The following is a 13,381-nucleotide window of genomic DNA, read 5'->3' as shown; positions in this document are numbered from 1 at the left end:
GACACTCCACTATGTTTAGTCGGTCACACTTGTATTATAGACACCTTGTTTTAGGTTTGTACTCTAAACTATTCATCACAGATCAATAAAGCCACCAGAGGTCATCATTTCAGTGATAGAGGATCTTTGATGGAACCTTAACCCCAGAGAAACTGACCAGATTAAAGTACAATTTAATCGTACGTTAACGTACAATCGGACGTTACATATAATAAAACATTAATGCATCAACATATAGAATATAATGTTACACATTTTATTAGTAAAAGTACTTTTCATAGTAATGTTTCTACTTTTACAACATTAAAAATCTTTTAACTTGGTTTTATATTATGAAATCAGTGATTCTGTAAGAATTTTAAAATCATGAAATAAAAACAGGTTTAAAATGGTGGGATACAAATGTTTATTATGCAAAAAAAGGGTACTGTCACTAATTAACGTCATCATCTTGATACTCCGTCGTCCTATCGAAACGGACCTCTGCTGTTTAAATCTTATGCACAAACATCTTTTACAGAATTAAATTAATGAGGCTGAAAAACAACTAGCTCCTCTTCATTTAAAGGAGCAGTCTCAAGTTTAAAATGAGGAACTACTCCTTTAAAATTGGTAGGGTTTTATTTTCATCTGGCCTTTTTCTAAAAGCAGGCTAATTTTTTCATAAGTGAAAAAAAATTCAAAAATCCTGCTTTTATTTTGTCTATTTACGCTTCCTGTTCTCACTCTCCCTAAGCCCCGCCCCATTCACCTGTACCTGTTTGGGAGGCGGAGCTACAAGTGGACATGGTTATAAGGCGGTCACATGTTGTTAAATCCCATCATGCCTTTCATGTTGCCGGCGGCGCCCTGCTGGAACTGACGCATCATTGACTGGAGACCAGCCATCCCCCCTTTGAAACAAAGACACAGGTCTTTCATCATTACACGTTCTACGTCCTCTAACTGGAACAACAACATGAGCTACAAGGAGACCGGGTCTCACCCATGTGGTGCAGAACTCTGGGGTCCATCATTTTGGCCATCTGCTGGTTCAGTTTAGCCATCTGAGACGGGTTCACGTTCTTAGACATGTCTCCTCCTGAAGACACATGAACCACATCAGACAAGTCACACTGCTTAGTCCCCCAAGGTCCCGCATAGTGCTCCACAGTCCCATTCTTCATGCCCCCCCCGGGATACCTTTGAAGAGTCCCTTGATGCCCCCCATCTTCTTCACCATCTGGGCGAACTTGGTGTACTGGGTCAGCAGCTCCTGGACGTCTCTGGTAGCAACGCCGGCCCCCCGACCGACCCGCTGGATCCGGTTGGGCTGCTTACTGAAGAGTTTGGCCCCGTCCTTACTGTCCAGCTCTGAGGCACACAGAGGCCAGTGAAACCATGTGTGTGTGTCCTTCTGGTGGAGTCCCCGTGTGTCCCGTGTGCGTTACCTTGGTCGTTCATACTGTCCATGATGGTCATCAGTTTCTTCAATCGGGCCATTGATTCCTGTTCGTTTCCTTTGCTCATGAAGTCTGTCCCGAAACCAGGGATCATCCCCTGAAGGCGGCGCACATCTTCACCATAAGCAACATGACCTGAGGTTTACCGGCCGGCTGACTCCGTTACGTGACTGTGTGAACTGCTCACCATGATCTGTCCGAAAGGCCCCATCTTCATGATGTTCTGGAACTGCTCGTACATGTCCCTGAGGGTGAACTGACCTGGAGGTCGAAGGTCAAGACAAAGATAACATATGAAGCGTCCCCTCAGGTGTACATGGTATTAATGTCCATCGCTCCTTAAATAAAGTTGAATGTAGTTTCTCACCATGCTTCAGCTTGTCGATCAGCTCCTCGTTATCGTCCAGTTTTAGTTCGTTCACTCTGTCAATCAAACCCTCGATGTCTCCCATTCCTGAGAAAAGGGGGAGGAGTTACTGACTTGACCGTATCTTACAGAGATATATGTATATCTCTGTAGTGAGACACTCGATTGACTAACCCGTACTTGTATTGAGTAGTGAGTTGTATGAAGAAAGATTCTGACGGTATCACGGAAACAAGTAAACACATTAATTCATTGACCCTGAAAAGCGCCGCGGCTACCCGAACAGCTGTTGGCCGCTCGCTGCTGGCCTGTTAACTTGTTGTGGCTCGACAGATAAATCGTTTTCTGATCGAACGTAACTTACGACGGATTTTCCAAAACCCAAAACCCCCCAAACCGACGGGGCTCCTCTGTTGGAGCATCTCTGGTCTCTCCTTGTTCCTCCTCGATCGCTCTTTTCTTAGTTACTTGTTGTGAGCTTTACCCAGCATGCAGCTGGGGGGTCATTTTATAAATGTGCATAACAAATGTATGGAACTCTTTACCCTGTTAAAGAGTCTTTGTTGTGGGTTTTCATTGTTGTTATAAAGTTGAATAAATAAAGTAACAATGACTCAATCTCAACACTTGTAAGACGAGTAGCTCCTCCATGACGTGTTAATTCTGCCGCCTGCGTCAGTAACGCCAGCATGAGGAGTACGTGAGAAACACCGTAGGGAAGTCTTATAGTAAGTACTTCTACACAAACCCGGGTCTCTTATCCTAGTTTGTGTCGGCGCTCAGCAGCCTGAGAAGAACCCACCGAGCAGTTTGCTGATGAAGGGTTGAGTCTTGAAGGGCTCAAAGTCATCAATGTGTTCTCCCGTCCCGATGAAGATGATGGGACTCCTGGTGGCTGCCACGCTGAAGGAAACCGCAGAAGAAGAACCGTGTGAGCGACAGGAAACCGGGTCGATGGGAGGCGACACATGTTTCCGTGACATCACAGCTTACGCGCTCAGAGCTCCACCTCCTTTGGCGTGCCCGTCCAGTTTGGTGACGATCACTGAGGCCACGTCCACTTTGTCTTTGAAGGCCTTCGCCTGAGACTCACAGGCCTGCCCGATGGACGCGTCCATCACGTACACAATGTTGTCGGGTTGCTATGGAGAAACGCGTAGAAAGAAGCAGCTGAAGGGGAGACTTCATCGCCGGTACCATCAGCACCCCGTGGAAGCACGTTCAGGGACTCACCACCGCATTGGAGACCTGCAGCATCTCCTCAAACAGAGAGTCTTCCTGTTTGTGGCGTCCGCTCGTGTCCACAATGATGATCTCAAAGTTCTCCCCTTTGAACTTCTCCACTCCCTCAGCAGCAATGATTACCGGGTCCATCTCTGTGTAGCTACACACACACACACACACGTGACAAACACGCACAGCAGACAGGACGGGGGTCGGTCTGTTCGACTCACCTGCCGTAGAACGGGATCCTGGCTTTGGTGGCATTTTGCTTCAGTTGATCGAAAGCACCTGAGAGAAGAGAAATGTTGTAACGGGGTGTGAGGCGACTGGAAGGAGGCGACTGGAAGGAGGCGAGCGGTGTGTCAGGTGACTGGAAGGAGGCGAGCGGTGTGTCAGGTGACTGGAAGGAGGCGAGCGGTGTGTCAGGTGACTGGAAGGAGGCGAGCGGTGTGTCAGGTGGCTGGAAGGAGGCGACTGGAAGGAGGCGAGCGGTGTGTCAGGTGACTGGAAGGAGGCGAGCGGTGTGTCAGGTGGCTGGAAGGAGGCGACTGGAAGGAGGCGAGCGGTGTGTCAGGTGACTGGAAGGAGGCGAGCGGTGTGTCAGGTGACTGGAAGGAGGCGAGCGGTGTGTCAGGTGACTGGAAGGAGGCGAGCGGTGTGTCAGGTGACTGGAAGGAGGCGAGCGGTGTGTCAGGTGACTGGAAGGAGGCGAGCGGTGTGTCAGGTGACTGGAAGGAGGCGAGCGGTGTGTCAGGTGACTGGAAGGAGGCGAGCGGTGTGTCAGGTGGCTGGAAGGAGGCGACTGGAAGGAGGCGAGCGGTGTGTCAGGTGACTGGAAGGAGGCGAGCGGTGTGTCAGGTGACTGGAAGGAGGCGAGCGGTGTGTCAGGTGACTGGAAGGAGGCGAGCGGTGTGTCAGGTGACTGGAAGGAGGCGAGCGGTGTGTCAGGTGACTGGAAGGAGGCGAGCGGTGTGTCAGGTGGCTGGAAGGAGGCGACTGGAAGGAGGCGAGCGGTGTGTCAGGTGACTGGAAGGAGGCGAGCGGTGTGTCAGGTGACTGGAAGGAGGCGAGCGGTGTGTCAGGTGACTGGAAGGAGGCGAGCGGTGTGTCAGGTGACTGGAAGGAGGCGAGCGGTGTGTCAGGTGACTGGAAGGAGGCGAGCGGTGTGTCAGGCGACTGGAAGGAGGCGAGCGGTGTGTCAGTACCGGCTCTGAAGGTGTCGGCACAGATCAGACACGTCTTCCATCCCTTCCTTTGGTAATAATAGGCCAGCTGCAGGAAGTGAAGCAGTCAGTGTGATAACAAAAACTATATTAAATATTACTATGTATTATACCACTACGGAGGCGGGGTCTGGCTAAACGGGGGCGGGGTTATGTCACCTTGGAGCAGGTTGTAGTTTTCCCACTGCCCTGCAGACCAACAAACATGATGACGTTGTTCTTTCCTTTTGTGGGAGTCCAGGCCTTCACACCGGGGTCCACCAACTGGAAATACACAGTGTACACACATTGTACACATTTATGGACTCATACAATATACACAAGTGTTGGTCTTTGAAGCTTTACTTTTTGCCCCATTTCTTCCGTAGGTTTTTTGGCACATAACTTCAGCTTGTTCAGGAAACGGTTTTTACCTCTCATACTTTTCAGCAATATATCTATTCAACTTCTTTCAATATCACTGATTGTGTTCCTTTAGCTTTTTTGGAACGTGTTTTCATTGTGTGTATGTGAGAGCCTGGAGACTCCTCTTCACCACCACGATGACCTTTCTATTTTAGTTTGACAATAAAAGGTATTATTTCCCTGTATTGTAATTCATTTGCATAGCGTGATGAAGCTTCCTTCTCTACCAGTTGTACATTATATCTAACAAGCTCAATGTTTTAGGTCCACTTCTGGAGGTCTCACCTTGACGAGCTCCTTGAAGACGGCATGTTGAATCATCCTCCTCTTGTTCAGACCGGAAGCCATCTCCTCCAGGTCTATGGCCGCCCTGAAGGGACAGAACACCACAGGTCAACCACAGTCACAGCCTGAACCGGACCAGGTCCGGACCCTGGATCAGGACAATTGATACACACTTGACATTCTCCCTCAGCTGTTTGACCAGTTTGATGTTGACGTCGGCCTCCAGGAGGGCAGCACACACCTCCTTTAACATGGCGTTCAGCACCTGGAGCACAAGCAGAGCGGTTACTTTCCTCTGTCAATCACCAGTAACCCGTGACATCATCAGATTACTCACCTCTTCATTGATAATGGTGGCGTTGCTGAGAGACCTCAGCGCCGAGGTGATCTTCCTCCCGAGGTCGGCCAACACCATGGTGGCGATGTGAACTCAACCTGAAACACACGTTACAAATGTGGTGATTTAGGTCATCATGCCAACACGGACCTTCAAAATAACCAATAAATGTGTCTACAACCCACAACTAGTAGTTATGCTGGTTTTACCAGCACGTTAAACATTGATCTTTATCAATAACATGATGGATCACACTGATTGGGGAGGAACTCACCGTGTGTGTGTGTGTGGGATGCAGAGGATCCACTACTGAGCCGACAGGTGAAGGATATAAGCAAACAGCAACACACTTCCTGAGGGAGAAGAAGAAAAATCAACCGACCATCAACTGCTACGTCTCCCTCATTCCACAGGCTGGGTTCCGAACCGCTATTCCTTGACCACAAGGTCAAGGAAAGGAAATTCACCTCCAACAACAGGAGTAACGTGTTTTGTTGAAGACAACCTAGAGAGTCACGTCTTTGTGTGTGGAAGTCGCTGGTTGCTTTATTTACTCGACGTTTGTGGAGATCTCCCTCCATGAATCAGAGGCCATCCGCCGTCCTCATAGTCCGCCAATCACGGCTTGTACAAGCGCTCATATTTACGCATTTCTTCCCACAAAAGCTCTTCAATCTGATCTGTTGTCTCGTAAACATTCTTCCTTTTAATAATGGCGTCGAAAGCGACGCAAGCCTAGAAAAATGGGTCGACGCATGCAAGGAGGTGTGAATAGACGCAAGGGACACACAAGGGACACACAAGGGACACGCAAGGGACACGCAAGGGACACGCAAGGGACACGCAAGGGACACGCAAGGGGCACGCAAGGGACACGCAAGGGACACGCAAGGGACACGCAAGGGACACGCAAGGGGCTCTTGCGTCGCTCTGAAAAGGCAGAAGCACAAACCAGGCTTGAGGGAGTCGACTCTACTTCCACGAAGCCACGTGGTTGTGATGGACGGAGACGGACGTCAGTGTGTTGTTACAGTGAGTCATGCAGACCACACAAACAACCGGGTTCAAAGGAAAACTTTATTAACAAGACTAACAACGGTTAGTCACATGATCTGCGTTTCTACGCCATGATGAACGGCCTAATGATATTTCACTATTTAAATATTGCCACAGCAAGGAATTGTGGGACAGAATTATCTCCTTTCCTTTGTTAAAGGATGGTCCAGTGGTTCCTATGCTAAAGGAGCTAAGTAAGGAAGCATTGAGGCTTCTTTCCTTGGCATTAGATCATTCAAACGGCTCTTATCATGGCGCCAGGTCCACTACTTCACTCAGTGAGGAACCTTCCTGAGAACATTAGACAATTAGACCGGACTTCCCATCACCACCACGACGTGGCGCAGGAGTTAGAGAAGGTGTGCTGGGAAGCACAAGGTTGGTGGTTCGAGTCCAGGCTGCCCCATGTTCCATGTGGAAGTGTCCCTGAGCAAGACACCTAACGCCTAATTGCTCCCCAGGCAAAATCAGAGCAGTTAACTGCTCTGATAGGAACGGTGAGTTCCTCCCCAATCAGTGTGATCCATCCGGTTATCAACAATTGTAGCACTTAAATTGTACTTGTAACGTCACTCATCTATAGCAAATTGTAAATTGGCTTACTTGAGGAAATTGCACTTTCTTGTTCTCCTGAGTTTGTACCCTTTGGTTGAATGCACTTATTGAACGTCGCTTTGGACAAAAGCGTCCGCTAAATGACATGTGATGTAATGTTATCAATAAAGATCAATGTTTAACGTGCTGTTAAAATCAGCATAACTACTAACTTTGGGTTAGGGACACTTCAACATGGGACATGGAGCAGTCGGGGTTCAAACTGCACCCTCTCTACTCAGTGCGCCACGATCACCAGAGGAAAAGCTGATGCCGCATGCAGGAAGTCCCTTGTAGGCCAGACGCCCTCCTTCCAGTGGCAGCTATGCAGTCGTTGAAGGACACTGGCCCACGTAGACCAGAAAGCCAGGTTCTCATGACCAGATGAGACACAGCTGCAGCTACAACTTGGATAATTTTCAGTTCACCACTAAAACATTATATATATATATATATATATATATAGCCAACGTATGTCAAAGGTCCGCACATGTTTAGAATAAACATGTAATGATTATGAAAATTATTAGTATGTATTATTAGTAATATTCCTATTATAAAAGTATACATATATTTCATGTTGCCATTCTGCATGCTGAGTTTCAGTAGCCTATATATTCATTTAACAAATACCATGTGCGCATTTATTTACTTTATTATTTAATTACTATCTGTTCTGTTTAATATTATTTTCATATGAAAACCCATGGTTATAATTATTCATATGTATGCAGTGTCATAAATACATCTCTGTATAGGGTGGGGAAAAGGGAAATCCTTTTTTGAACATAAAACCTATTTTAGAGCATTATTCTATTTTTTAGAACGTAACGTAATTATCCATATTATCCAATTATCTCGGACGTTTATAAGAAACCAAACAGTTTAAGTTATGGTTATTTAAAAAGTACATGTATCACTACCAACAGTGTTATGGGTGAGCGAGCGGACTGTACCAAGATGGCCGCCATGTGCGGACGTTCGACTCATTTGGCCGGCCACGCGGACGAGACATCTAGCCTTTACATATGTATCTATGTTTTAGACTAGCCTTTATATAGGTCTACGACTAACACGATGTGAGGCGGCCATGTTGTTTGTTTTGACGACGTATTAATGAAACTATTATTTTGGTCCCTTTCTTATTTTCTTGAATTGACTGAAATGTTCGCAATATAGTTAATGATGCAGATCAATTTTTCTCCTGTAGGATGACCGGCTTATAACCTCAAAGTATATTCGATTTATATCGATTTCTTTCGACTTTCAACTGATAGTCGTTGATCACCGACGTCGACAGATGTCGTTGTTTAGCTTCATCTCTTTAATCCATAAGAAAACCACAACGTTTAATAATTATAATACGCCATCATATCGTTTGTATCGATTCGTCATTAAGTCATCGGTGTGCTGCTAAACACCGTTAAAGAACCAACAACATGTCAGCTGTGTACGGCAGTACTCGGGGAAAACGTTAGCTTAGCAGCTACCCGTGTGTTAGCTACATATTAACATAGTAATGTGAGGCACAGAGACACGTTGTGTGGAGAATCGGTACCGACTTACCGATTGTTGTTAACGTTACGTTTGTTCAAACAGCAGCTAGAGAACACCGGAACTTCCCAAAGGTACGTCATCCAATCCAAACTGACCCGGAAACGGTGTCTTCTTCAGCTCTAGATTTAACGGTAGAATAAGCAACCTACTGCCACCACCATATATGTGTGTGTGTGTGTGTGTGTGTGTGTATATATATATATATATATATATATATATATATATATATATATATATATATATATATATATATATATATATATATATATATATCATCAACATATATATATACGTCAGAGATGATTGGATAAATAAAATGGATAATTACGTCATGTTCTAAAAAATAGAATAATGCTCTAAAATAGGTTTTTATGTTCTAAAAAGGATTTCCCCTTTCCCCACCCTGTACAGAGATGTATTTATATATATATATCTGTAACCTCCTAGTTCCTCCAGCAGAGGGCAGCATCAAGTCATACATCTCTTTAACCACAAAAATATGTACTAAAACTGTAAATCTGTTGAAATGAACTTTAGTTGGATCAAAGTGTGGAGGCCACTCGTAGGCCCATGGAAGCCCCAAGATGAGAAGAAGCAGTGTCTAAAACTAATAATGACAGGTTGCTCTCCTTCCTCACATGGTTTTACCTCAGTGTTTAGGTAAACTACCTCAACTCCCCTGCAATGTGATGACTGACCGCAGAGAAGTGTGTGTGTGTCAGTCTGTGTGTGTGTGTGTGTGTGTGTGTGTGGAGACAGTTGGGCTGATGAAACACAGTTGAAGAGTTCAGAGAAGAATCAAAGCCATCAACATGACTTTAATAACATGCTGCAAGACAGGCACACACACACAAAGAGAGAGGCACACACACACAAAGAGAGAGGCACACACACACAAAGGGACAGGCACACACACATGAACACTTCACCCTCTGTCTTTTGTGATGATCCTACAGTGACTTGTCTTAATACAGAAAGAGAAAACAACAATAATATATTAAACACATGTTCATTAAAAAAAAAATCAACCAATCACACCATTCATCAATCAACCAATCACACCATTCATCAATCAACCAATCACACCATTCATCAATGAATCATCAAACATGTATCAATAAACCCTCACACAGCTAGCGGTAACAGTATGACCTGTGTGTAGACCTTCCTGGTTCTCCCGGCTCTGCAGAGACTGCTGAGCCTCACTGTTGGAGTCTGCAGGTCTCAGTGAGGAGGTCATGGACAGGTGATAGTGAGTCAGTCAGGAGACAAGATAATTATTACTGAGGAGCTTTTAGTGTGAGTCACAACCCTGAACCTCCCCGTTCTCAGGGTCCTGAATCACAAATAGGATCCGTCCACCTACACTCTGTACGGTGATGTCATCGCGGTACTATGAGCCCATCAGGGCTTTTAAACAAGGTCAAAGGTCCCGGACCTCCACTGTGTCAGTGTCATTGAACTGAGACAGTCAGTCAGCCAATGTCCCTTTTTCCCAAATGAAGGACACCAGGTGAGACCACATGTCCTTTAGTCCTAAAGGAAGGTGAGACCAGATGGCCCTTTACTCCCAAAGGAAGGACACCGTGTGTCTAGGTTCTAGGTTTTCATCATCCTTAAAAAAGTTGATCCAGATCTTGTCGACCACTCAGTCTGAAGCGAGGCTCAAAAGGTCTGTTCTGTACCAGGGCTCTTTTATAAGACTTTTTCTTCTTCTCTTTCCGGTTCCGGCTAGTGTGAGTGTGAGTGCCGGTAGATTTGAATGTTCCTGATCTTTGAGTCTCTAACTGTCTTCTTTCTCTGTTGATGTTCATGATCTGGTGAGTATTTAGAACTATTGTTTCTGCTTCACTGCTTTGTGTAATCTGGTCTCCGTCAAGGTGTTTGTGGGAGGAATGGCATCTTCCAAAAGACCGCCTCCGTCCCCCCAGAAACCAGGTGTTGGTCAGACACAATTCGCTGTGCTTTGCCGGCCCACTGGTGGCGGGCTGCGGTACTGCAGGCTGCTGGTAAAGACAATGGAGAGAAGGAGCAGACCCACGCGGGAGTAAAGGGTGGAGGAAGCAGTCAGCTGTCATGTGGAGAGGACATGGAGTCTGTTAGTGGAACCCGCAGCAAACACACACAGATCAGCAAGAAATACAGACTTATAAAAGTCTATTAAAGTAAACGATGGCTTCAGTAACATATCAGTGAGTAATTAGAAAAGAGGTCAGCCTTGACATTCTGGATAAAAGAAAAAAAGCAGAAAAAGCACACATTCTTTGATACTTTGTTTTGCATTGAATTATACTGGGATGTTTGCTGAAACTGCTTCAGCCACCACGGCTTCACAGTGTCTGTTTTTCTCTTCTTTGACCCCTCAATGCAGATCCCCAACATCTGTAAACATTAACAGCGACAGAGATCCCCAAAACAGGCTTTGTTATCTGAAGTCTTCAATCAGAAATAGGTTAACGTGTTGTTGACGGTGCCAGCAGATGAGGTAGTGTTCAGGTAAAAAAGAACATTTCAAGCTTTTGAAACCTGACTTTACACAAAAAACTGCAAATCCTGGAACAAACCAGCAGCGGGCCAGTGCATTGAACCACCTGTGAATGAGGTGTGATAAATCATCCCAGCAGAGTGAGGACCAAAACATCTACTTGTACAACCAAAGAAGCCACTGGTACAGTCGTTTATTGTTTTATTATTCTGATGATTATTTGTTAAATTGAAATTGTTTAAAATGTGGTTTCATTTTTGAATAACTTTTTGTGTTTTCAACCTGACGAACGAACCAGACCAGAGAATTAAGAAGAACTTAAATATTAGTTGGAAAGCGTTGTCCCATGCGTTTCTTTGGGGTACCAGACCTTGTCAAGTTGGGGCAGAGTATAGAAATATCCAAGAACTTGACTGGGGCTCTTAGGTGGTGACTGTGAAGACAGAAATAGAGAATTCTGCTTTGTCAACATCTATGCATCGAACCGAGGCTTTGTTCAACACACTGGATAATCAATGAAAGAACCATCATCAAGAACTTGTAGTTGTTTTTAGTTTGTGGATTTTAACTGCAGTTGGAACTGTACAGTGGATAATAGCGGTGAGGAACCCCGTCCACCGTCATCTCACAGGTTCAACAGGGTCATCACACATCTGGGGAATCAAACATCCACAGTCTAGACAGTCGACACATGGGTGAGGGTCAACAATACCAGGGTGACTGCAGCCAGCGGACAACACTGTTGTCACGGTTGATCGATCCCAGGCCCGACTAACCCGCATGTCCATGTGTCCTTGGGCAAGACACTTCACCCCAACATGGCTCCTGTGACTGCAGGGTGTGAATGTGAGGTGTCACTGTGTGTGGTAGCTCCTGTCATCCGCGTGTGAACGGGTGAATGATGACATGAGGATTTAAAAGCACTTTGAGTGGTCGGAAGACAAGAAAAGAGCTACAAATGTAACGTCTCTGGCCACTAGGAGGCAGAGTCACCACCGACCCGGGTCAGATGAGGAACCCCGACCAGGCGTTTGCTGACCACTTTGGGGGCGGAGCCAGGCGGAGTGGAGTCGGCGTAACAATGTACACTTTGGTATTATGTCTTGGTATTTACAGTGGTGCCCAATGGTGAAGACTGGGGGGCTTTTCCGGTCTGACAAGCACCAGATCCGGACAGCTCAACCTGCCTGTTAATGAGGGGGGACATGGACTGATTGACATTCAGTCCAAAATGTCTTCCTTTCGTCTCCGGCGGCTGTGACAGGAGCCCAAGCCAGCTGGACAGTTTGTTTTCTGGGGAGTTCCTCCTGCATCCAGAGACGTTGGCTGTTACGAGTCTTACATTGTTCTGCAGCTCGGTGCTGCCGGTGTGACACAGGCCACGGTTGAGGTTCGTGAAATGTGGTTGTTCGCGGAACCTTTGTTCTCTAACAACTTTTAAGAACTCGTAGCGTGCAATCTGTCAGCCAGCGAGCGAGTCTCAGAGATTTCTGCTCATCCTCAGCAGGTGTCAGGATGACGGCGACATCGATGGAGGCCCTGAGAGACAGCAGCACCATCACTCTGTGCTGCCCCGTCCTTACCCCAGAGAGAGCTTTGAGTACTGCTTCCCCTCCCCCTCCATCACCCCCTGCGAGGAGAGGGAAGTCAGCTTCTCACCTTCACAACCCTGCACCTGGAGAAGTTCCATGACTTCGACAAAAAAGCTTGTACACCTGCATCAAGTTTGTCAACTCTTTGACGGGGTGAAGGAGTCCGCACAGGTGGACTTTCTTTGGTCCAGATACGTCCCTGAAAGGCAGCTGGCCATCGTAAACTGTCCATTGAAAAGCGACCTTGCAATGGAGGGAAGTACACAGGTCACTGTCGGTACAGAGTGCACCCTGATCCCCAGAGGACGGGCGTTTACTGCGTTCCCTGAAGTGTCCTCGGCTGTTAGCACTGTTGGAACTTTTAAAGGCTGGCTTCAGGGTCTGTTGGTTTTGTCTGTCTTTGGTCCTAAATACTAAGAGGAAACCCGTTCACACGTTGGGGAACCTGTGAAACACGCTGTGTAACACGCTGTGTTTCCTTGGTTGGATGAGTTATTTATTTATTTTGATTTGATGACATGACCGTGAACTGTCCTGTATCAATAAAAGGTTTTTAAAAAATCCCCAAAACAAATTAAATTTCGATTATTATACATTTTTCAGAGTAAAAGACTGATGTGAGATTAATGAACACAGAATATCACAAACTATCACATAACTATATATAGAGACAAATACAATGATACACACACACACACACACACACACACACACACACACACACACACACACAGTCTGACACTGACTGTCGGGAGGAAGTGTGTGTGTGCGTGTGTGTCTTTGTGGGTTGTCCCTGCAGCAAGAGGAGGATCAT

The 13,381-nt window shown here is 46.2% G+C and overlaps 1 protein-coding gene across 3 annotated transcripts; it reads right to left on the bottom strand.

The window, feature by feature from the left end:
* Positions 1-235: 235 nt before the first annotated feature.
* On the bottom strand, positions 236-8,690 carry srp54 (signal recognition particle 54). Of its 3 annotated transcripts, none has more exons than XM_040198741.2 (17): positions 8,500-8,690; positions 5,558-5,636; positions 5,284-5,381; positions 5,120-5,211; positions 4,947-5,031; positions 4,416-4,520; positions 4,239-4,305; positions 3,264-3,321; positions 3,043-3,193; positions 2,803-2,951; positions 2,612-2,712; positions 1,810-1,896; positions 1,630-1,703; positions 1,431-1,539; positions 1,183-1,353; positions 986-1,081; positions 236-893 (listed from the first exon to the last, which is right to left on the bottom strand). In XM_040198741.2, exons 3-17 carry the CDS (start codon positions 5,359-5,361, stop codon positions 802-804), a joined length of 1,515 nt encoding a protein of 504 aa, XP_040054675.1. In that variant the 5' UTR covers positions 5,362-5,381; positions 5,558-5,636; positions 8,500-8,690; the 3' UTR covers positions 236-801. The 3 variants fall into 3 exon arrangements, with proteins under 3 accessions (XP_040054675.1, XP_040054676.1, XP_040054677.1); XM_040198742.2 differs by having other exon boundaries at positions 5,558-5,632; positions 8,500-8,673; XM_040198743.2 differs by lacking the exon at positions 5,558-5,636 and having other exon boundaries at positions 8,500-8,659.
* Between the last annotated feature and the right edge of the window lie 4,691 nt (positions 8,691-13,381).

Source organism: Gasterosteus aculeatus, chromosome 15 (genome assembly GCF_964276395.1).
Source record: "Gasterosteus aculeatus chromosome 15, fGasAcu3.hap1.1, whole genome shotgun sequence".
Classification (NCBI taxonomy): domain Eukaryota; kingdom Metazoa; phylum Chordata; class Actinopteri; order Perciformes; family Gasterosteidae; genus Gasterosteus; species Gasterosteus aculeatus.
Note: the sequence above shows the minus strand (reverse complement) of the source record. Positions and strands in the feature narration are given on the sequence as shown.

Excerpts from the sequence above, each read along its gene's own strand:
- srp54 (XM_040198741.2), bottom strand. The coding sequence starts at position 5,361 with ATGGTGTTGGCCGACCTCGGGAGGAAGATCACCTCGGCGCTGAGGTCT. Across the intron at positions 5,032-5,119 it reads CAGCTGAGGGAGAATGTCAA|GGCGGCCATAGACCTGGAGG; the intron begins GTGTGTATCAAT and ends CTGTCCCTTCAG. Across the intron at positions 1,897-2,611 it reads CTTCATCAGCAAACTGCTCG|GAATGGGAGACATCGAGGGT; the intron begins GTGGGTTCTTCT and ends CCCTTTTCTCAG.